This window comes from Salmo salar, chromosome ssa12, assembly GCF_905237065.1.
Source record: "Salmo salar chromosome ssa12, Ssal_v3.1, whole genome shotgun sequence".
NCBI lineage: Eukaryota > Metazoa > Chordata > Actinopteri > Salmoniformes > Salmonidae > Salmo > Salmo salar.
In genome coordinates, this window is record NC_059453.1 from 4,798,350 (window position 1) to 4,824,637 (window position 26,288).

Here is a 26,288-nt window from a genome sequence, read left to right on the forward strand (position 1 = left end):
CTGGTGTTGACTCCAGTTGTGGTATTTATCAGTCATGTCCCTGGTGTTGACTCCAATTGTGTTATTTATCAGTCATGTCCCTGGTGTTGACTCCAGTTGTGTTATTTATCAGTCATGTCCCTGGTGTTGACTCCAATTGTGTTATTTATCAGTCATGTCCCTGGTGTTGACTCCAGTTGTGTTATTTATCAGTCATGTCCCTGGTTTTGACTCCAGTTGTGGTATTTATCAGTCATGTCCCTGGTGTTGACTCCAGTTATGTTATTTATCAGTCATGTCTCTGGTGTTGACTCCAGTTGTGGTATTTATCAGTCATGTCCCTGGTGTTGACTCCAGTTGTGTTATTTATCAATCTTGTCCCTGGTTTTGACTCCAGTTGTGTTATTTATCAGCCATGTCCCTGGTGTTGACTCCAGTTGTGTTATTTATCAGTCATGTCCCTGGTGTTTACTCCAGTTATGTTATTTATCAGCCATGTCCCTGTTGTTGACTCCAGTTTATTTATCAGTCATGTCCCTGGTGTTGACTCCAGTTGTGTTATTTACCAGCCATATCCCTGGTTTTGACTGCAGTTTATTTACCTGTCATGTCCCTGGTGTTGACTCCAGTTGTGTTATTTATCAGCCATGTCCCTGGTGTTGACTCCAATTGTGTTATTTATCAGTCATGTCCCTGGTGTTGACTCCAGTTGTGTTATTTATCAGTCATATCCCTGGTTTTGACTCCAGTTGTGGTATTTATCAGTCATGTCCCTGGTGTTGACTCCAGTTATGTTATTTATCAGTCATGTCTCTGGTGTTGACTCCAGTTGTGGTATTTATCAGTCATGTCCCTGGTGTTGACTCCAGTTGTGTTATTTATCAATCTTGTCCCTGGTTTTGACTCCAGTTGTGTTATTTATCAGCCATGTCCCTGGTGTTGACTCCAGTTGTGTTATTTATCAGTCATGTCCCTGGTGTTGACTCCAGTTATGTTATTTATCAGTCATGTCCCTGTTGTTGACTCCAGTTTATTTATCAGTCATGTCCCTGGTGTTGACTCCAGTTGTGTTATTTACCAGCCATATCCCTGGTTTTGACTGCAGTTTATTTACCTGTCATGTCCCTGGTGTTGACTCCAGTTGTGTTATTTATCAGCCATGTCCCTGGTGTTGACTTTCAGTTGTGTTATTTATCAGTCATGTCCCTTGTGTTGACTCCAGTTGTGTTATTTACCAGCCATATCCCTGGATTTGACTCCAGTTTATTTACCAGTCATGTCCCTGGTGTTCATTCCAGTTGTGTTATTTATTAGTCATGTCTCTGGTGTTGACTCCAGTTGTGTTATTTATCAGTCATGTCCCTGGTGTTGACTCCAGTTGTGTTATTTTTCAGTCATGTCCCAGGTGTTGACTCCAGTTGTGTTATTTTTCAGCCATGTCCCTGGTGTTGACTCCAGTTTATTTATCAGTCATGTCCCTGGTGTTGACTCCAGTTGTGTTATTTTTCAGCCATGTCCCAGGTGTTTACTCCAGTTATGTTATTTATCAGTCATGTCCCTGGTGTTGACTCCAGTTTTGGTAGTTATCAGTCATGTCCCTGGTGTTGACTCCAATTGTTTTATTTATCAGTCATGTCCCTGGTGTTGACTCCAGTTGTGTTATTTATCAGTCATGTCCCTGGTTTTGACTCCAGTTGTGGTATTTATCAGTCATGTCCCTGGTGTTGACTCCAGTTGTGTTATTTATCAGTCATGTCTCTGGTGTTGACTCCAGTTGTAGTATTTATCAGTCATGTCCCTGGTGTTGACTCCAGTTGTGTTATTTATCAATCTTGTCCCTGGTTTTGACTCCAGTTGTGTTATTTATCAGCCATGTCCCTGGTGTTGACTCCAGTTGTGTTATTTATCAGTCATGTCCCTGGTGTTGACTCCAGTTATGTTATTTATCAGTCATGTCCCTGTTGTTGACTCCAGTTTATTTATCAGTCATGTCCCTGGTGTTGACTCCAGTTGTGTTATTTACCAGCCATATCCCTGGTTTTGACTCCAGTTTATTTACCAGTCATGTCCCTGGTGTTGACTCCATTGTGTTATTTTTCAGTCATGTCCCAGGTGTTGACTCCAGTTGTGTTATTTATTAGTCATGTCCCTGGTGTTGACTCCAGTTGTGTTATTTCTCAGGCATGTCCCTGGTGTTGACTCCAGTTGTGTTATTTATCAGTCATGTCCCTGGTGTTGACTCCAGTTGTGTTATTTTTCAGCTATGTCACTGGTGTTGACTCCAGTTTATTTATCAGTCATGTCCCTGGTGTTGACTCCAGTTGTGTTATTTTTCAGTCATGTCCCAGGTGTTGACTCCAGTTTATTTATCAGTCATGTCCCTGGTGTTGACTCCAGTTGTGTTATTTTTCAGCCATGTCCCAGGTGTTGACTCCAGTTGTGTTATTTATCAGTCATGTCCCTGGTGTTGACTCCAGTTGTGGTATTTATCAGTCATGTCCCTGGTGTTGACTCCAATTGTGTTATTTATCAGTCATGTCCCTGGTGTTGACTCCAGTTGTGTTATTTATCAGTCATGTCCCTGGTTTTGACTCCAGTTGTGGTATTTATCAGTCATGTCCCTGGTGTTGACTCCAGTTGTGTTATTTATCAGTCATGTCTCTGGTGTTGACTCCAGTTGTGGTATTTATCAGTCATGTCCCTGGTGTTGACTCCAGTTGTGTTATTTATCAATCTTGTCCCTGGTTTTGACTCCAGTTGTGTTATTTATCAGCCATGTCCCTGGTGTTGACTCCAGTTGTGTTATTTATCAGTCATGTCCCTGGTGTTGACTCCAGTTATGTTATTTATCAGTCATGTCCCTGTTGTTGACTCCAGTTGTGTTATTTATCAGTCATGTCCCTGGTGTTGACTCCAGTTATGTTATTTACCAGCCATATCCCTGGATTTGACTGCAGTTTATTTACCTGTCATGTCCCTGGTGTTGACTCCAGTTGTGTTATTTATCAGCCATGTCCCTGGTTTTGACTCCAGTTGTGGTATTTATCAGTCATGTCCCTGGATTTGACTCCAGTTTATTTACCAGTCATGTCCCTGGTGTTCACTCCAGTTGTGTTATTTATCAACCATGTCCCTGGTGTTGACTCCAGTTGTGTTATTTATCAGTCATGTCCCTGGTGTTGACTCCAGTTATGTTATTTATCAGTCATGTCCCTGTTGTTGACTCCAGTTTATTTATCAGTCATGTCCCTGGTGTTGACTCCAGTTGTGTTATTTATCAGCCATGTCCCTGGTGTTGACTCCAGTTGTGTTATTTATCAGTCATGTCCCTGGTGTTGACTCCAGTTGTGTTATTTACCAGCCATATCCCTGGTTTTGACTCCAGTTTATTTACCAGTCATGTCCCTGGTGTTGACTCCAGTTGTGTTATTTATCAACCATGTCCCTGGTGTTGACTCCAGTTGTGTTTTTTATCAGTCATGTCCCTGGTGTTGACTCCAGTTGTGTTATTTTTCAGTCATGTCCCTGGTTTTGACTCCAGTTGTGTTATTTTTCAGCCATGTCCCTGGTGTTGACTCCAGTTTTGTTATTTATCTTTCATGTCCCTGGTGTTGACTCCACTTGTGTTATTTATCTGTCATGTCCCTGGTGTTGACTCCAGTTGTGTTATTTTTCAGCCATGTCCCTGGTGTTGACTCCAGTTGTGTTATTTATCAGTCATGTCCCTGGTGTTGACTCCAGGTTGTGTTATTTATCAGCCATGTCCCTGGTGTTGACTCCAGTTGTGTTACTTATCAGCCATGTCCCTGTCGCTGCGCTACGCTGAGCAGAGAGGAGAGTAGTGAGGAGTTAACCCGTTTAAAGAGGAGAGGAGTGTGGAGGAGTAGTGAGCAGTTAAAATGTATAATGTTCTACCCCGCAGTGTTTAGAACTGCTGCTGCTACTTCCAAGGGTTACTCTGTCTGTCTGTCTGTCTGTCTGTCTGTCTGTCTGTCTGTCTGTCTGTCTGTCTGTCTGTCTGTCTGTCTGTGTGTGATGCCTCACACTGATCTTCTTCCTCTCTCTTTCTGTTCCCTATTCTCCTCCATTCCCCCCGCCCATCCATCACCATCATCATCATCACCCCCTCTTCTCTTCCTCATCTCCTCCTAACCCTCCTCCTCTCTTCCTCCTCCTCCTCTCTTCCTCCTCCTCTCCTCCTCCTCCTCTCCTCCTCCTCTCCAGGGTATCTGGTCTTGTGTCCACGGGGTCCATATAGAGTTAAAGAAGAAGCCTCCAGAGTTAGACTTCTCTCCTCAGGCCAACATGTTACACCTTCTGAAGTCAGCTAAGAAGATCAGCCTGTCTTCTTCTCCTAAACGCTCCCCGGCCCTGCTGCAGCCCGGTATCATCAACATGATGAAAGGTATGATAAACCTCTAACCTCTAACCCCTGACCTCACATCTCTAACCCAGCAAAAAACTAATAGAATTACAGGAACTTTTCCAAAAAATACCTGGTTTGGAGGATTTCAAATTCCCTGGGAATATTCCAACCGGAACTTCGGGGAAATTTGGGGAATTTTATCAGGAAATAAAAAGGAAAATCTGGAATTGTTACTTACATTTTTTTTAAACTTTTAAATTAAATTCATGATATATATCCTTTGATTTTTAAAGAATGTAACTTAAAAATGCCTCATCAGCTTATTTCAACTGTCGTACCCAATGATGTATATAAATCTTGCTGATGCTATGAAAGGCTTTGAAGGTACAAGTCGGCCATATTGGCACTCCCAATGCAAATTTACACTCATTTAAGTGTTTTTTTGTTGTTGTAGAGGTGACAGTAACATTAGTCATCTCTAACAATTATACTTTGACATTTTTTTTAAATATATATTTTTTGTATTTGTTATATTAATGATTAGCTAACATAATATAATTTAAAAGTATCCATTAAAGTGTCTGTAGAAGAAACGTCTCAAAACCGAAGGTAGACATAATAAATGTAGTAATAACAGAGTCCCACAGTAGAGGTGTAGACATAATAAATGTAGTAACAGAGTCCCACAGTAGAGGTGTAGACATAATAAATGTAGTAACAGAGTCCCACAGTAGAGGTGTAGACATAATAAATGTAGTAACAGAGTCCCACAGTAGAGGTGTAGACATAATAAATATAGTAACAGAGCCCCACAGTAGAGGTGTAGACATAATACATGTAGTAATAACAGATTCCCACAGTAGAGGTGTAGACATAATAAATGTAGTAACAGAGCCCCACAGTAGAGGTGTAGACATAATAAATGTAGTAACAGAGTCCCACAGTAGAGGTGTAGACATAATAAATGTAGTAACAGAGTCCCACAGTAGAGGTGTAGACATAATAAATATAGTAACAGAGTCCCACAGTAGAGGTGTAGACATAATAAATGTAGTAACAGAACCCCACAGTAGAGGTGTAGACATAATAAATGTAGTAACAGAGTCCCACAGTAGAGGTGTAGACATAATAAATGTAGTAACAGAGTCCCACAGTAGAGGTGTAGACATAATAAATGTAGTAACAGAGTCCCACAGTAGAGGTGTAGACATAATAAATGTAGTAACAGAGTCCCACAGTAGAGGTGTAGACATAATAAATGTAGTAACAGAGCCCCACAGTAGAGGGTATAGACATAATAAATGTAGTAACAGAGTCCCACAGTAGAGGTGTAGACATAATAAATGTAGTAACAGAGTCCCACAGTAGAGGTGTAGACATAATAAATGTAGTAACAGAGCCCCACAGTAGACGTGTAGACATAATAAATGTAGTAATAACAGATTCCCACAGTAGAGGTGTAGACATAATAAATATAGTAACAGAGTCCCACAGTAGAGGTGTAGACATAATAAATGTAGTAACAGAGTCCCACAGTAGAGGTGTAGACATAATAAATGTAGTAACAGGTTCCCACAGTAGAGGTGTAGAGATAATAAATGTAGTAACAGAGTCCTACAGTAGAGGTGTAGACATAATAAATGTAGTAACAGGTTCCCACAGTAGAGGTGTAGACATAATAAATGTAGTAACAGAGTCCCACAGTAGAGGTGTAGACATAATAAATGTAGTAACAGAGTCCCACAGTAGAGGTGTAGACATAATAAATATAGTAACAGAGTTCCACAGTAGAGGTGTAGACATAATAAATGTAGTAATAACAGAGTCCTACAGTAGAGGTGTAGACATAATAAATGTAGTAACAGATTCCCACAGTAGAGGTGTAGACATAATAAATGTGGTAACAGAGTCCCACAGTAGAGGTGTAGACATAATAAATGTAGTAACAGAGTCCCACAGTAGAGGTGTAGACATAATAAATGTAGTAATAACAGAGTCCCACAGTAGAGGTGTAGACATAATAAATGTAGTAATAACAGAGTCCTACAGTAGAGGTGTAGACATAATAAATGTAGTAACAGAGTCCCACAGTAGAGGTGTAGACATAATAAATGTAGTAATAACAGAGTCCCACAGTAGAGGTGTAGACATAATAAATATAGTAATAACAGAGTCCTACAGTAGAGGTGTAGACATAATAAATATAGTAACAGAGTTCCACAGTAGAGGTGTAGACATAATAAATATAGTAACAGAGTCCCACAGTAGAGGTGTAGACATAATAAATATAGTAACAGAGTCCCACAGTAGAGGTGTAGACATAATAAATATAGTAATAACAGATTCCCACAGTAGAGGTGTAGACATAATAAATGTAGTAACAGAGTCCCACAGTAGAGGTGTAGACATAATAAATGTAGTAACAGAGTCCCACAGTAGAGGTGTAGACATAATAAATGTAGTAACAGAGCCCCACAGTAGAGGTGTAGACATAATAAATGTAGTAATAACAGAGTCCCACAGTAGAGGTGTAGACATAATAAATGTAGTAACAGAGTCCCACAGTAGAGGTGTAGACATAATAAATGTAGTAACAGAGTCCTACAGTAGAGGTGTAGACATAATAAATGTAGTAACAGAGTCCCACAGTAGAGGTGTAGACATAATAAATGTAGTAACAGAGTCCCACAGTAGAGGTGTAGACATAATAAATATAGTAACAGATTCCCACAGTAGAGGTGTAGACATAATAAATGTAGTAACAGAGTCCCACAGTAGAGGTGTAGACATAATAAATGTAGTAACAGAGTCCCACAGTAGAGGTGTAGACATAATAAATGTAGTAACAGAGTCCCACAGTAGAGGTGTAGACATAATAAATGTAGTAACAGAGTCCCACAGTAGAGGTGTAGAGATAATAAATGTAGTAACAGAGTCCTACAGTAGAGGTGTAGACATAATAAATATAGTAACAGAGTCCCACAGTAGAGGTGTAGACATAATAAATGTAGTAACAGAGCCCCACAGTAGAGGTGTAGACATAATAAATGTAGTAATAACAGAGTCCCACAGTAGAGGTGTAGACATAATAAATGTAGTAACAGAGTCCCACAGTAGAGGTGTAGACATAATAAATGTAGTAACAGAGTCCCACAGTAGAGGTGTAGACATAATAAATATAGTAACAGAGTCCCACAGTAGAGGTGTAGACATAATAAATGTAGTAACAGAGTCCCACAGTAGAGGTGTAGACATAATAAATATAGTAACAGAGTCACACCGTAGAGGTGTAGACATAATAAATATAGTAATAACAGATTCCCACAGTAGAGGTGTAGACATAATAAATGTAGTAACAGAGTCCCACAGTAGAGGTGTAGACATAATAAATGTAGTAACAGAGCCCCACAGTAGAGGTGTAGACATAATAAATGTAGTAACAGAGCCCCACAGTAGAGGTGTAGACATAATAAATGTAGTAACAGAGCCCCACAGTAGAGGTGTAGACATAATAAATGTAGTAACAGAGCCCCACAGTAGAGGTGTAGACATAATAAATGTAGTAACAGAGCCCCACAGTAGAGGTGTAGACATAATAAATATAGTAACAGAGCCCCACAGTAGAGGTGTAGACATAATAAATGTAGTAACAGAGCCCCACAGTAGAGGTGTAGACATAATAAATGTAGTAACAGAGCCCCACAGTAGAGGTGTAGACATAATAAATGTAGTAACAGAGCCCCACAGTAGAGGTGTAGACATAATAAATGTAGTAACAGAGCCCCACAGTAGAGGTGTAGACATAATAAATGTAGTAACAGAGCCCCACAGTAGAGGTGTAGACATAATAAATGTAGTAACAGAGCCCCACAGTAGAGGTGTAGACATAATAAATGTAGTAACAGAGCCCCACAGTAGAGGTGTAGACATAATAAATGTAGTAACAGAGCCCCACAGTAGAGGTGTAGACATAATAAATGTAGTAACAGAGTCCCACAGTAGAGGTGTAGACATAATAAATGTAGTAACAGAGTCCCACAGTAGAGGTGTAGACATAATAAATGTAGTAACAGAGTCCCACAGTAGAGGTGTAGACATAATAAATGTAGTAACAGAGCCCCACAGTAGAGGTGTAGACATAATAAATGTAGTAAACAGAGTCCCACAGTAGAGGTGTAGACATAATAAATGTAGTAACAGATTCCCACAGTAGAGGTGTAGACATAATAAATATAGTAACAGAGTCCCACAGTAGAGGTGTAGACATAATAAATGTAGTAACAGATTCCCACAGTAGAGGTGTAGACATAATAAATGTAGTAACAGAGTCCCACAGTAGAGGTGTAGACATAATAAATATAGTAACAGATTCCCACAGTAGAGGTGTAGACATAATAAATGTAGTAACAGATTCCCACAGTAGAGGTGTAGACATAATAAATGTAGTAACAGAGTCCCACAGTAGAGGTGTAGACATAATAAATATAGTAACAGAGTCACACCGTAGAGGTGTAGACATAATAAATGTAGTAACAGGTTCCCACAGTAGAGGTGTAGACATAATAAATATAGTAACAGAGTCCCACAGTAGAGGTGTAGACATAATAAATGTAGTAACAGAGTCCCACAGTAGAGGTGTAGACATGATAAGGGAAGAGTTGACAACATAGTACACTACTTTCTCTCTAAGGACCAGGGGAAGAGTTGACAACATAGTACACTACTTTCTCTCTAAGGACCAGGGGAAGAGTTGACAACATAGTACACTACTTTCTCTCTAAGGACCAGGGGAAGAGTTGACAACATAGTACACTACTTTCTCTCTAAGGACCAGGGGAAGAGTTGACAACATAGTACACTACTTTCTAAGGACCAGGGGAAGAGTTGACAACATAGTACACTACTTTCTAAGGACCAGGGGAAGAGGTGACAAAATAGTACACTACGTTCTCTTGTACACAAGGACCAGGAGAAGAGTTGCATGGGAGAGGAGAAGAAAGAGCCTATTTGAAAGCTAGAAAACAATGAGTAGCTTGCAGCACCATTGATTTGTTTAAAGTAGCTCTCTTGTTAGAAAAGGTTGGAGACCCCTGCAATAGATTATAGATGTTATATATTATATCTAATATTTATATATAGATGTTATACTGTCTCCAAGTGGTCTCTATAGATTATAGATGTTATACTGTCTCCAAGTGGTCTCTATAGATTATAGATGTTATACTGTCTCCAGGTGGTCTCTATAGATTATAGATGTTATACTGTCTCCAAGTGGTCTCTATAGATTATAGATGTTATACTGTCTCCAGGTAGTCTCTATAGATTATAGATGTTATACTGTCTCCAGGTGGTCTCTATAGATTATAGATGTTATACTGTCTCCAGGTGGTCTCTATAGATTATAGATGTTATACTGTCTCCAGGTGGTCTCTATAGATGATAGATCTTATATATTCTATCTAATATTTATATATAGATGTTATACTGTCTCCAGGTGATCTCTATAGATTATATATGTTATACTGTCTCCAGGTGGTCTCTATAGATTATAGATGTTATACTGTCTCCAGGTAGTCTCTATAGATTATAGATGTTATACTGTCTCCAGGAGGTCTCTATAGATTATAGATGTTATATATTCTATCTAATATTTATATATAGATGTTATACTGTCTCCAGGTAGTCTCTATATTTTATAGATGTTATACTGTCTCCAGGTAGTCTCTATAGATTATAGATGTTATACTGTCTCCAGGTGGTCTCTATAGATCATAGATGTTATACTGTCTCCAGGTAGTCTCCATAGATTATAGATGTTATACTGTCTCCAGGAGGTCTCTATAGATTATAGATGTTATACTGTCTCCAGGAGGTCTCTATAGATTATAGATGTTATACTGTCTCCAGGTGGTCTCTATAGATTATAGATGTTATACTGTCTCCAAGTGGTCTCTATAGATTATAGATGTTATACTGTCTCCAGGTAGTCTCTATAGATTATAGATGTTATACTGTCTCCAGGTGGTCTCTATAGATTATAGATGTTATACTGTCTCCAGGTAGTCTCTATAGATTATAGATGTTATACTGTCTCCAGGTGGTCTCTATATATTATATATGTTATACTGTCTCCAGGTGGTCTCTATAGATTATAGATGTTATACTGTCTCCAGGTGGTCTCTATAGATTATAGATGTTATACTGTCTCCAGGTAGTCTCTATAGATTATAGATGTTATACTGTCTCCAGGTGGTCTCTATAGATTATAGATGTTATATATTCTATCTAATATTTATATATAGATGTTATACTGTCTCCAGGTGGTCTCTATAGATTATAGATGTTATACTGTCTCCAGGTAGTCTCTATAGATTATAGATGTTATACTGTCTCCAGGTGGTCTCTATAGATTATAGATGTTATACTGTTTCCAGGTGGTCTCTATAGATTATAGATGTTAAACTGTCTCCAGGTAGTCTCTATAGATTATAGATGTTATACTGTCTCCAGGTAGTCTCTATAGATTATAGATGTTATACTGTCTCCAAGTGGTCTCTATAGATTATAGATGTTATACTGTCTCCAGGTAGTCTCTATAGATTATAGATGTTATACTGTCTCCAAGTGGTCTCTATAGATTATAGATGTTATACTGTCTCCAGGTGGTCTCTATAGATTATAGATGTTATACTGTCTCCAGGAGGTCTCTATAGATTATAGATGTTATACAGTCTCCAGGAGGTCTCTATAGATTATAGATGTTATACTGTCTCCAGGTGGTCTCTATAGATTATAGATGTTGTACTGTCTCCAGGAGGTCTCTATAGATTATAGATGTTATACTGTCTCCAGGTGGTCTCTATAGATTATAGATGTTATACTGTCTCTCCTCTAGGTACCTCTGTCGTCAGTCTGTCTCCTAAAGGCCAGGGTGGTCTCTATAGCAACACTTCCACTCTACAGGGCTTCCTGGGTCGGCACAAAGACCTGCTGAATAACTCCTCCCCAGGCCCGTACCCAGGGATACCCAAACACCACCCCCTCAACCTCAACGATGCTAACCCCAACAACATAGAGGTCAGCGTTACCGCCGACAATGGCAAACCCCGCCCCCCCGGCCTGGCCGGCCCCTCTTCCAAACCCCGTTCCCTATGGAAGAAGAGCGTGGAGACGCTGAAACAAGGACCAATCCCGTTGTCCGGTCCCGCTGGTGTTCCCGCCTGTGGATCTGCTGGCTCCGCCCCTGTCCCGGGCCCTGCAACAATGAAGAGCCAGCGTTACCTCCCAGAAGACCCACCCCATTCTGACATCTCTGAGTGTTCCAGCCGGCCCCCCTCCTACATGGAGTCAGATCTGGGGGGCCCCAGGATGGGGATGGGGGGGTTCAAACCCCCAAAAGACGGACTGAAGAAACGCCCGGTGGGGGGGATGGGAGGAATAGGGGGGGGAGGCGGCAGTGGGAGGAGTCACGAGAAGATCTATTCCATAGACTCAGACCAGTCCAGTCTACACTCCGCCCCGCTCTACCAGAGAGACAGCCTCCAGGAACCCCCTGACCTCACACACACGCACTCCGACCTCAGACACTCTCACTTGGAGCACTCCAACACACACTCCGTGGACGCTTCCATCCTGCAGCTGAGCGCCACTCTGCTGCACCACAGCCACTCTGAGGATGCTGACCTCCACTCTCTGAAGGACAAGAAGTACAGCACCTACAAACACACCAGCACTGGAGCTGCCTCCTCCAGCAAAGACAAGAACAGTAAGTATTAATGTAGTATAACTATAGTACTATAGCGGTATTAATATAGTAGAAGTATGGTATTATAGAAGTATTATTGTAGTTTTACTGTAGTATAACTATAGTATTATAGAAGTATTACTGTAGTAAAGCTGTAGTATTATAGAAAATAGAAGAATAGAACTGTAGTAGTGTAGTATAACTATAGTATTATAGAAGTACATCACCTACAAACACACCAGCACTAGAGCTGCCTCCTCCACGAAGGACAAGAACAGTAAGTATTACTGTAGTATTACTGTAGTATTATAGAAGTAGTAATGTAGTATTACTATAGAATTATAGAAGTACAGCACCTACAAACACAACAACACTGGAGATGCCTCCTCCAGCAAGGCCAAGAACAGAAAGTATTAATGTTGTATTACTGCAGTATAATATAATTATTACTGTGGTATTACTGTATTTTAATTCTAGTATTATAGATGTATTACTGTATTATTACAGTGCTATGGCTGTAGTGTTATAGAAGTATTATATAATTATTACTGTAGTATTACTGTAGTATAGCTGTAGTATTATAGAAGTATTCAACTTACAAACACACCAGCACTGGAACTGCCTCCGCCAGCAAGGACAAGAACAGTAAGTATTAATGTAGTATAACTGTAGTATTATAGAAGTATTACTGTAGTAAAACTATAGTATTATAGAAGTACAGCACCTACAAACACACCAGAACTGGAACTGCCTCCTCCATCAAGGACAAGAACAGTAAGTATTACTACAGTATTACTGTAGTATAACGGTTGTATAACTGTAGTACTGTAGTATAACTATAGTATTATAGAAGTACAACACCTACAAACACACCAGCACTGGAGCTACCTCCTCCAGCAAGGACAAGAACAGTAAGCATTAATGTAGTATAACTATAGTACTATAGCGGTATTAATATAGTATTACTATGGTATTATAGAAGTACAGCACATGTAAACACAATAACAAAGACAAGAACAGTAAATGTGTGGTAATAATTATGTTTAAATGTCTACCGTGTTCTGTGGTAATCAGCATGTTATGGCTAGGCGTCCCGCAAGCAGGACACCTGTCGACAACTTCTGGTGAAATTGGAGGGCACGCAATTCAAATAAATAATCATAACATTATGGATATTAAACATTTAAGTACATACAAGTATCTTATATCGGTTAAAAGCTTAAATTATTGTTAATCTAACTGCATTGTCCGATTTACAATAGGCTTTACAGCGAAAGCATGCCATGCGATTGTTTGAGGACGGCACCCCACATCAAAATATTTTTCAATCAGCACAGGTTTCATAAATTCACAAATAGCGATTAAATATTCAGTTATTTTTTGAAAATCTTGCTCTGATTTGCAATCCAAAGGGTCCCAGCTACAACATGTAGTGTCGTTTTGTTAGATAAAATCCTTCTTTATATCCCAAAAAGTCTGTTTAGTTGGCGCCATCGATTTGAGTAATCCACTCGTTCAACATGCAGAGAAAGGAATCCAAAAAGCTACCGCAAAACTTTGTTAAAACAAATCAAAATACATTTCTATTCAATCCTCAGGTACCCTAAAATATAATTAAACTATAATATTTCATACGGAAAGAAGTATGTTCAATAGGAAAGCGATATTAGCAGGTGCGCGTCCTCTTCATTGCATGCGCACAGACTGATTTTCAACTCTGAGTTCCAGCACTAAAACTTATAATTCTTCCTCGTTTGGGAAGAAACAAGCCTGAAACCTTGAACAAAGACTATTGACATCTAGTGGAAGCCATGGGAATTGCATACTGGGAGCTTGAACTAACTGTTTCCCTATACTTTCTAATGGAAGAGCATGGGCTCTCAACAACAAAACAATCTGTTTGGTTTATCTCTGGATTCTCTCCTACCAGATCTATTGTGTTATAGTCTCCTACATTATGTTAACAGTTCTACAAACTTCAGAGTGTTTTCTTTCCAATGGTACCAATTATATGCATATCCTGGCTTCAGGACCTGAGCTACAGGCAGTTTACTTTGGGCACGTCAGTCAGGCGGAAATTGAGAAAAATAGACCTTAGCCCTAACAAGTTGTCTACCGTGTTCTGTGGTAATCAACATGTTTAAATGTCTACTGTGTTCTGTGGTAATCAACATGTTTAAATGTCTACCGTTTTCTGTGGTAATCAGCATGTTTAAATGTCTACCGTGTTCTGTGGTAATCAACATGTTTAAATGTCTACCGTTTTCTGTGGTAATCAGCATGTTTAAATGTCTACCGTGTTCTGTGGTAATCAACATGTTTAAATGTCTACCGTGTTCTGTGGTAATCAGCATGTTTAAATGTCTACCGTGTTCTGTGGTAATCAGCATGTTTAAATGTCTACCGTGTTCTGTGGTAATCAGCATGTTTAAATGTCTACCGTGTTCTGTGGTAATCAGCATGTTTAAATGTCTACCGTGTTCTGTGGTAATCAGCATGTTTAAATGTCTACCGTGTTCTGTGGTAATCAGCATGTTTAAATGTCTACCGTGTTCTGTGGTAATCAGCATGTTTAAATGTCTACCGTGTTCTGTGGTAATCAGCATGTTTAAATGTCTACCGTGTTCTGTGGTAATATTTATGTTTAAATGTCTACCGTGTTCTGTGGTAATCAACATGTTTAAATGTCTACTGTGTTCTGTGGTAATCAGCATGTTTAAATGTCTACCGTGTTCTGTGGTAATAATTATGTTTATATGTCTACCGTGTTCTGTGGTAATCAACATGTTTAAATGTCTACCATGTTCTGTGGTAATCAGCATGTTTAAATGTCTACCGTGTTCTGTGGTAATCAGCATGTTTAAATGTCTACCGTGTTCTGTGGTAATCAGCATGTTTAAATGTCTACCGTGTTCTGTGGTAATCAACATGTTTAAATGTCTACCGTGTTCTGTGGTAATCAGCATGTTTAAATGTCTACCGTGTTCTGTGGTAATCAACATGTTTAAATGTCTACCGTTTTCTGTGGTAATCAGCATGTTTAAATGTCTACCGTGTTCTGTGGTAATCAGCATGTTTAAATGTCTACCGTGTTCTGTGGTAATCAGCATGTTTAAATGTCTACCGTGTTCTGTGGTAATCAACATGTTTAAATGTCTACCGTGTTCTGTGGTAATCAGCATGTTGAAATGTCTACCGTGTTCTGTGGTAATCAGCATGTTTAAATGTCTACCGTGTTCTGTGGTAATCAGCATATGTTTAAATGTCTACTGTGTTCTGTGGCTCAGTTGGTAGAGCATGGTGTTTGCAACGCCAGCATGGTGTGTGCAATGACAGGGTTGTGGGTTCGATTCCCACGGGGGGCCAGTACAATACATATATATTTTTTAAATAAATGAAATGTATGCAATGTATGTAAGTCGCTCTGGATAAGAGCGTCTGCTAAATGACTAAAATGTAAAAATGTAAATGTCTACCGTGTTCTGTGGTAATCAGCATATGTTTAAATGTCCCTTATTTTATTTCCTCAATTCAATTACATTCAGTTCAGTAAACTAGAGGGGTAATTTTTGCTGGCAGACATTTGATACAGATAAGAGACAACTAATCTCAGCAACCCTGGGTTCTGTTTTGCTGCTACATTTGGTTCTGCAAGGGACCAAAACGATAACATACACTTAATCAATACATTCCTCTCCTCTCCTCTCTTTCTCCTCTCCTCTCCTCTCCTCTCCTCTCCTCTCCTCTCCTCTCCTCTCCTCTCCTCTCCTCTCCTCTCCTCTCCTCTCCTCTCCTCTCCTCTCCTCATCTCTCTAGATGGTTCCTATGATGCCCCAGGGGGCCAGAGACAGACCCACTGCCGGTCCTGTCTAGGGAAGTTATCAGGTTACTCTGGTCTGTACACAGTCCGCTCCCCTCAGAACCGCTGTGATGCCTGCGTCCACCTGGGAAACCTCTACGACATCAGTGAAGACCAGCTACAGCACCAGACCTATTCACAGGCACACTCCCCACACGCACACTCCCCACACCCACACTCCCCACACGCACACTCCCCACACGCACACTCCCCACACGCACATTCCCCACATACACACTCTCCACATGCACACTCCCAGCACACACACCCTCACTCTGGCGGAGACATGTACACCCACTACCTGCCTCAGAGCGAGCTGGGTCTGGTGGGTGAGGGTGATGGGTTGGTGAGTCACTACCTCCCCCCTGCCGGAACCTCCCCCCCAGGATCTCACCTCTCCACCCAGCTCAGCCGACAGCCCTCCTATGAGAACATCCCTGAGAAGCAGCAGCAGCAGCATCGGGGGGGCAGCAGGGAGTCAGAGCGGCAGCAGCAGAGTCAGTTCAGAGGGTTCAGTCTGCCAGACAGGGACAACAGCAGAGATAACAGCAGCTTTGGTCTCCTGGAGGATAGTCCCTATGCTAACGTCCTCACCATGCGCTCTGACCGACCCTACTCCTCCTCCCCCCTCAACCACTCTCTGGATCCCGTCCTGCCCTACCCCCTGCCCCTCCCCCGCCGCTCCAAGTCCCTGTACCCCGACCGGCCCTCCCATAACCCCTTCCTGCAGGGTGGAGGGGGGACGGGGCAGCGAGGCGGAGGAGAGAACAGCCTGGCCGCAGCACAGCGCCTGGCACACGGCCGCTCTGCCACCGACCTCTACAAACAACTAGTCCCCCTGGCGATGACGCTCGGCAACCACCACGGGCATCCCCATGGTAACCACCAGGAGTTCTTCTACCCCATGGCCTCAGAGACGGCCGTGATGTCGTACGTGATGGCTCCGCCCACCGTGGCGGCCCAGCAGCCAATCAGCTACGTGACGGCTCCCCGGGCCTCCAGCGCCGGTGGAAACAGGCCACGCCTCTACCGACGCATGCCCAGCATCGAGTCTGACGTCTGAGACACACACACACACGGGAAAGAGGTGTGTGCTAGTGTTAGGGACAAATCTGACTTAACACACACACACACACACACACAGCTGAACAGAACAGTCCTAGTCCTCAGTGTTTTCTATGAGGAGTTAAACCTACTTCATAAACCACTAATACTATACAGAGGAGAGGAGAGGAGAGGAGAGGAGAGGAGAGGAGAGGAGAGGAGAGGGGAGGAGAGGGAGGGGAGGGGAGGGGAGGGGAGAGGAGAGGAGAGGAGAGGAGAGGAGAGGAGAGGAGAGGAGAGGAGAGGAGAGGAGAGGAGAGGAGAGGAGAGGAGAGGAGAGAGGAGAGGAGAGGAGAGGTTGTACAGGAAAAGAGCTGAACCATACAGAGAGACTGATAGACTGCTCTGTGTACCCTGGGACTGGGTAGGATGTTCATCTGGATGTCTGGAGTGATGACCTCTAACTTCTGATCCCTCCTCTCCTCTGACACAGCCTTGGCTGGGCTCTAAACCCGCTATTTGGTTCTTCTGAGAGAGAGATCCTCTCCCCGCTCTCTCTCTACCAGGGATAACCCCCAGCTCTCCCCTCTCTCTACCAGGGATAACCCCCAGCTCTCCCCTCTCTCTACCAGGGATAACCCCCAGCTCCCCCCTCTCTCTACCAGGGATAACCCCCAGCTCTCCCCTCTCTCTACCAGGGATAACCCCCAGCTCTCCCCTCTCTCTACCAGGGATAACCCCCAGCTCTCCCCTCTCTCTACCAGGGATAACCCCCAGCTCCCCCTCTCTCTACCAGGGATAACCCCCAGCTCCCCCTCTCTCTACCAGGGATAACCCCCACCTCTCTCTACCAGGGATAACCCCCAGCTCCCCTTCTCTCTACCAGGGATAACCCCCAGCTCCCCCTCTCTCTACCAGGGATAACCGCCAGCTCTCCCCTCTCTCTACCAGGGATAACCCCCAGCTCTCCCCTCTCTCTACCAGGGATAACCCCCAGCTCTCCCCTCTCTCTACCAGGGATAACCCCCAGCTCTCTCGACCAGGGATAACCCCCAGCTCCCTCTACCAGGGATAACCCCCAGCTCCCTCTCTCTACCAGGGATAATCCCCAGCTCCCTCTCTCTACCAGGGATAACCCCAGCTCCCTCTCTCTACCAGGGATAACCCCCAGCTCCCTCTCTCTACCAGGGATAACCCCCAGCTCCCCCTCTCTCTACCAGGGATAACCCCCAACTCCCCCTCTCTCTACCAGGGATAACCCCCATCTCACCCTCTCTCTACCAGGGATAACCCCCAGCTCTCCCCTCTCTCTTCCAGGGATAACCCCCAGCTCTCCCCTCTCTCTACCAGGGATAACCCCTACCAAACACATATTGCACTAGGACTGATGGCTCTCTAGTCGCCACACTAGCAGTTAGCTAGCCAGAGGGCTGAGATTAGATAGAATCACCAATCAGGGTTTCCTTCTTTAGCCCGTACAGCTGGAATGAACAGAACACCCAGCCAGACAATGGTATCACCATGGAGACACAACTCTGATGTCAATCCAACATCCCACATGAATGGGCTCAGAACATGGAATGGTGATGCGATGTGTGTTCTAATCATTCTAGTTGTATGGCGTTAGCACCCTAACCCCTAACCCTTGACCTTGCATGCTTCCTAACGCTCTTCTACAGAGTAACAGACACACACAGACACCATGATGATGTTGTACAGGTCTGTATTGAGACTGACGCTATGAGGTACTGTCTTCTAGCTGTTCTTCACTTTGTAGGATATTTTATACTCTGCTACCCTGACACATGACCAAAAATTATTTTCTACAACTGAACACGGTTACGTAACACACACACACATCACACACACACATCACACACATACTGGCTCCAGGGGATGGCAGTACAGTGTGTGTGTGTGTGTGTGTGTGTGTGTGTGTGTGTGTGTGTGTGTGTGTGTGTGTGTGTGTGTGTGTGTGTGTGTGTGTGTGTGTGTGTGTGTGTGTGTGTGTGTGTGTGTGTGTGTGTGTGTGTGTTGTAACTGAGAAACTGTATTGATTTTTAAACACTGAGATTAAGAGGGAGGAGAGATGCTGTCTTTACCCCATTAGATCAGCTAGTCATCCCGACACACACTACACACACCCTACCCACACACACACACACACACACTACACACCCACAAACACACTACACACACAAACAAACACTACAGTCGTGGCCAAAAGTTTTGAGAATGACACAAATATTAATTTCCACAAAGTTTGCTGCTTCAGTGTCTTTAGATATTTTTGTCAGATGTTACTATGGAATACTGAAGCATAATTACAAGCATTTCATAAGTGTCAAAGGCTTTTATTGACAATTACATGAAGTTGATGCAAAGAGTCAATATTTGCAGTGTTGACCTTTTTCACGACCTCTGCAATCCGCCCTGGCATGCTGCCAATTAACTTCTGGGCCACATCCTGACTGATGGCAGCCCATTCTTGCATAATCAATGCTTGGAGTTTGTCAGAATTTGTGGGTTTTTGTTTGTCCACCTGTCTCTTGAGGATTGACCACAAGTTCTCAATGGGATTAAGGTCTGGGATGTTTCCTGGCCATGGACCCAAAATATTGATGTTTTGTTCCTCGAGCCACTTAGTTATCACTTTTGCCTTATGGCAAGGTGCTCCATCATGCTGGAAAAGGCATTGTTCGTCACCAAACTGTTCCTGGATGGTTGGTAGAAGTTGCTCTCGGAGGATGTGTTGGTACCATTCTTTATTCATGGCGGTGTTCTAAGGCAAAATTGTGAGTGAGCCCACTCTCTTGGCTGAGAAGCAACCCCACACATGAATGGTCTCAGGATGCTTTACTGTTGGCATGACACAGGACTGATGGTAGCGCTCACCTTGTCTTCTCCGGACAAGCTTTTTTCCAGATGCCCCAAACAATCGGAAAGGGGATTCATCAGAGAAAATCACTTTACCCCAGTCCTCAGCAGTCCAATCCCTGTACCTTTTGCAGAATATCAGTCTGTCCCTGATGTTTTTCCTGGAGAGAAATGGCTTCTTTGCTGCCCTTCTTGACACCAGGCCATCCTCCAAAAGTCTTTGCCTCACTGTGCGTGCAGATGCACTCACACCTGCCTGCTGCCATTCCTGAGCAAGCTCTGTACTGTTGGTGCTCCGATCCCGCAGCTGAATCAACTTTAGGAGACGGTCCTGGCGCTTGCTGGACTTTCATGTGCGCCCTGAAGCCTTCTTCATAACAATTGAACCGCTCTCCTTGAAGTTCTTGAAGATACGATAAATGGTTGATTTAGGTGCAATCTTACTGCCAGCAATATCCTTGCCTGTGAAGCCCTTTTTGTGCAAAGCAATGATGACGGCACGTGTTTTCTTGCAGGTAACCATGCTTGACAGAGGAAGAACGATGATTCCAAGCACCACCCTCCTTTTGAAGCTTCCAGTCTGTTATTCAAACTCAATCAGCATGACAGAGTGATCTCCAGCCTTGTCCTTGTCAACACTCACACCTTTGTTAACGAGAGAATCACTGACATGATGTCAGCTGGTACTTTTGTGGCAGGGCTGAAATGCAGTGGAAATGTTTTTTGGGATTCAGTTCATTTGCATGGCAAAGAGGGACTTTGCAATTAATTGCAACTTATCTGATCACTCTTCATAGCATTCTGGAGTATATGCAAATTCCCATCATACATAAATTCCCATCATGAGGCAGCAGACTTCGTGAAAATTAATATTTGTGTCATTCTCAAAACTTTTGGCCACGACTGTACACGTGTACACACACACACACACAAACACACACTACACATGTACACACACACACACACACACACACACACACACACACACACACACACACACACACACACACACACACACACACACACACACACACACACACACAAGATTTGATTTTGATTTGAAACACACTACATCATTGCCTGTAAAGTGTGTAAAACAGTTTGAAACCCAAACTGAACCTTTCTAACTGCGCTGGTGAAATAGCCCGGTCTTCTCTTTAAACAGATTTGGTGTGATGGTGATGATGATGATGGTGATGATGATGATGATGATGATGATGATGATGGTGATGATGCTCTTATGCACAATATCAGGTTGCAATATCATATAATAATTCTGTACAGAGAAATGAATTCATGATTCTGATTTTAAATGTTTGATTTATTTCCTGGTTAATTAGTTTGATTTGTGTTATTAACGGTAATGATTATAGATGTACGACTCCGTGGGGTTTTAATCCTTCTGTCTCTAAAGGCATGTAATGTTGTGTCACTGCACCCGTTGATTGATTACTTGATTGGTTGATTGATCAGTTTGTTAGTCAGCTGATAGGTTGATCTGCAACAACAACACTGTATATAAAATACACAAAGTGACAATAAATAATGTCATATTTTTACTTTACTATTTGTTCTAAGATGACTATATGACCTTTGTTATAGTTCACCTCCTCTATTTGTCTGTGTAACCCTAGTCCCAACCCTACATCCTAACCCCTTGTGTGTGTGTGTGTGTGTGTGTGTGTGTGTGTGTGTGTGTGTGTGTGTGTGTGTGTGTGTGTGTGTGTGTGTGTGTGTGAATGGTGTGTGTGCGTGCGTCTGTGTGTGTGTGTGTATGAATGGTGTGTGTGTCTGTATTGTTTATGATTGGTGTGTGTGTGTGTGTGTGTGTGTGTGTGTGTGTGTGTGTGTGTGTGTGTGTGTGTGTGTGTGTGTGTGTGTGTGTGTGTGTGTGTGTGTGTGTGTGTGTGTGTGTGTGTGTAGCAGGACACCAGACAGTGGATGGAAGGAACATTCATCTAGTTTCAGGTTTCATTCCTGATGTGATACGGTTGGTTACACATCACAGCTGTGTTGGGAGGGTATGTCACTTTACTAAGTCAATCTGTTTAATTAACACTGATGATTTGTACTGCATGACCAATCTGATCCTTGTCCTATAGAGGAGGTGTTTTAACAACAACAACCCCAAAAACAACAAACAACAACCACAATAACAACAACAACACCACCAGCAACAACAACAACACCCCCACTACCAACAACAACCCCAAAAACAACACAAACAACAACCACAACAACACCAACAACACCAACACCAATAACAACACCAACAATAACAACACCACTGCCACCAACACCACCACCAACAACAATAACAACAACAACAACACCACCAACAATAACAACACCACCACCACAGCCAACAACAACAACAACACCAACAACACCAACAACAATAATGAAAACACCACCACCAACAATAACAACACAACCAATAACAACAACACAAACAACAACAACAATAACACCACCAACAACAACAACACCAACAATAATAACAACACCAACACCACCACCAAAACCAACAACAACACCACCAACAATAACAACACCATCAATAACAACACCACCAACAATAACAACACCACCAACACCAACAACACCAACAACTTCAACAACAACACCACCAACAATAACAACATCACCAACAACAACACCACATTCAACAACAACACCACCAACAATAACAACAACAACACCACCAACAACACCACCACCACCACCAACAACAACAACACCAACAATAACAACAACAACACCAACAATAACAACAACAACAATAACAACACCACCAACAACAACACCACCAACAACACCACCACCACCACCAACAACAACAACAACACCAACAATAACAACAACAACACCACCAACAACAACAACACCAACAACACCACCAACAACAACACCACCAGCAATAATAACACCACCACCAACAACACCACCAACAACAACACCAACAACAATAACAACACCAACAATAACAACCCCAACAACAACACCACCAACAATAACAACACCACCAACAACAACAACACCAACAACACCACCAACAACAACACCACCAGCAATAATAACACCACCACCAACAACACCACCAACAACAACACCAACAACAATAACAACACCAACAATAACAACCCCAACAACAACACCACCAACAATAACAACACCACCAACAACAACACCACCACCACCAACAACAACAACACCAACAATAACAACACCAACAATAACACCACCACCCACCACCACCACCAACAACAACACAACACCAACAATAACAACACCAACAACAACAACACCAACAACACCACCATCACCAACAACAACACCAACAATAACAACACCAACAATAGCAACACCAACAACAACACCACCAACAACAACACCCCCAACAACAACACCACCAGCAATAATAACACCACCACCAACAACACCACCAACAACAACAACAACAACACCAGCAATAATAACACCACCACCAACAACAACAACACCACCAGCAATAATAACACCACCACCAACAACACCACCACCACCAACAACAACACCAACAATAACAACACCAACAATAACAACACCACCAACAACAACAACACCACCAACAACAACACCACCAGCAATAATAACACCACCACCAACAACAACATCACCAACAACTACACCACCAACACCATCAACAACAACATTGACAACACCATCAACAACACCACCAACACCAACAACACAACTGTGTCCCGGAGATGTTCCAAAAGGCACCCTACACCTTGTATAGTGCACTACTTAGGGTACATAACTTATATAGTGCATTACTTAGGGCACATAACTTATATAGTGCACTTCTTAGGGTACACAACTTATATAGTGCACTACTTAGGTTACATCATTTATGTGGTGCACTTCTTAGGGTATATCAGCCCAAGGGGAATACGGAGTCATTTAGGATGCACACTAAGGATGTGTTCCAATCGCCACACTAGCATACTACTTAGAATGCATGCCCAGTTCAGTACACTGCTCTCTAGACATGCTAGTATGGATCGTGACGCCCAGTTCAATAAACTGCTTGATTCTAGACATGCTAGTTTGGATCGTGATGCCCAGTTCAGTACACTGCTCTCTAGACATGCTAGTATGGATCGTGACGCCCAGTTCAATAAACTGCTTGATTCTAGACATGCTAGTTTGGATCGTGATGCCCAGTTCAGTACACTGTTCTCAAGACATGCTAGTATGGATCGTGATGCCCAGTTCTGTAACACTCGTCGTTGAAGGGGGACCAAAACGTAAAGTGCTCATCCTCTTATTTATTAAAGAAAACACTTAATCAATACAAAACAAACGACGAAAACAGTCCAGTAAGGTGCATAAACTATTCTAGAAACAACCACCCACAAAACCCAGTGAAAACAAACACAATTAAATATAGCCTCCAATTAGAGACAACAACAACCAGCTGCCTCTAATTGGACGTCATTGACAAAACTCACATAGAACTAGAAAAGCTAGATGAACATAGAAATAAGAAGACTAGAACCTAAACCCATATTACCCAACCACACAAAACAAACACCCCCTGCCACGCCCTGACCAACTACAATGACAAATAACCCCTTTTACTGGCCAGGACGTGACAAGTTCAATAAACTGCTGGATTCTGAACATGCTAGTATGGACAGTTCAGTACACTGCTGGATTCTGAACATGCTAGTGTGGACTGCTCAGTACACTGCTGGATTCTGAACATGCTAGTATGGACTGTTCAGTACACTGCTGGATTCTAGACATGCTACTATGGACAGTTCAGTACACTGCTGGATTCTGAACATGCTAGTGTGGACAGCTCAGTACACTGTGGATTCTGAACATGCTAGTATGGACAGTTCAGTACACTGCTGCATTCTAGACATGCTAGTATGGACAGTTCAGTACACTGCTGGATTCTGAACATGCTAGTGTGGACCGCTCAGTACATTGCTGGATTCTAGACATGCTAGTGTGGACCGCTCAGTACACTGCTGGATTCTAGACATGCTAGTATGGACCGCTCAGTACACTGCTGGATTCTAGACATGCTAGTATGGACCGTTCAGTACACTGCTGGATTCTGAACATGCTAGTATGGACCGCTCACTACAATGCTGGATTCTAGACATGCTAGTATGGACAGTTCAGTACACTGCTGGATTCTGAACATGCTAGTGTGGACCGCTCACTACACTGCTGGATTCTGAACATGCTAGTATGGACAGTTCAGTACACTGCTGGATTCTGAACATGCTAGTATGGACAGTTCAGTACACTGCTGGATTCTGAACATGCTAGTGTGGACCGCTCATTACACTGCTGGATTCTAGACATGCTAGTGTGGAAAATTCAGTACACTGTGGATTCTGAACATGCTAGTATGGACAGTTCAGTACACTGCTGCATTCTAGACATGCTAGTATGGACAGTTCAGTACACTGCTGGATTCTGAACATGCTAGTGTGGACAGCTCAGTACACTGTGGATTCTGAACATGCTAGTATGGACAGTTCAGTACACTGCTGCATTCTAGACATGCTAGTATGGACAGTTCAGTACACTGCTGGATTCTAAACATGCTAGTGTGGACAGCTCAGTACACTGTGGATTCTGAACATGCTAGTATGGACAGTTCAGTACACTGCTGGATTCTGAACATGCTAGTATGGACCGCTCAGTACACTGCTGGATTCTGAACATGCTAGTGTGGACAATTCAGAACACTGCTGGATTCTAGACATGCTAGTATGGACAGTTCAATACACTGCTGGATTCTGAACATGCTAGTGTGGACAGTTCAGTACACTGCTGGATTCTGAACATGCTAGTATGGACAGCTCAGTACACTGCTGGATTCTAGACATGCTAGTATGGACAGTTCAGTACACTGCTGGATTATGAACATGCTAGCATGGACCGTTCAGTACACTGCTGGATTCTGAACATGCTAGTATGGACCGCTCAGTACACTGCTGGATTCTGAACATGCTAGTATGGACCGTTCAGTACACTGCTGCATTCTAGACATGCTAGTATGGACATTTCAGTACACTGCTGGATTCTAGACATGCTAGTATGGACCACTCACTACACTGCTGAATTCTAGACATGCTAGTGTGGACAGTTCAGTACACTGCTGGATTCTAGACATGCTAGTATGGACCGTTCAGTACACTGCTGGATTCTGAACATGCTAGTATGGACCGCTCAGTACACTGCTGGATTCTAGACATGCTAGTATGGAAAGTTCAGTACATTGCTGGATTCTGAACATGCTAGTATGGACAGTTCAGTACACTGCTGCATTCTAGACATGCTAGTATGGACAGTTCAGTACACTGCTGGATTCTGAACATGCTAGTGTGGACAGCTCAGTACACTGTGGA

At 42.6% G+C, this 26,288-nt stretch overlaps 1 protein-coding gene across 1 annotated transcript in view; it reads left to right on the forward strand.

Annotated features, from left to right (window-relative positions):
- The window catches only part of LOC106563992 (glutamate receptor ionotropic, NMDA 2A), a 428,098-nt gene extending 410,925 nt beyond the window's left edge, over nt 1–17,173 (forward strand). Inside the window, exons 18-20 of the mRNA XM_045690511.1 lie at nt 4,204–4,384; nt 11,241–12,110; nt 15,906–17,173. Of these exons, the coding sequence (XP_045546467.1) occupies nt 4,204–4,384; nt 11,241–12,110; nt 15,906–17,011 (2,157 nt within the window). The 3' untranslated portion in view covers nt 17,012–17,173. The remainder of the gene's footprint in view (nt 1–4,203; nt 4,385–11,240; nt 12,111–15,905) is intronic.
- Nucleotides 17,174–26,288: the final 9,115 nt, after the last annotated feature.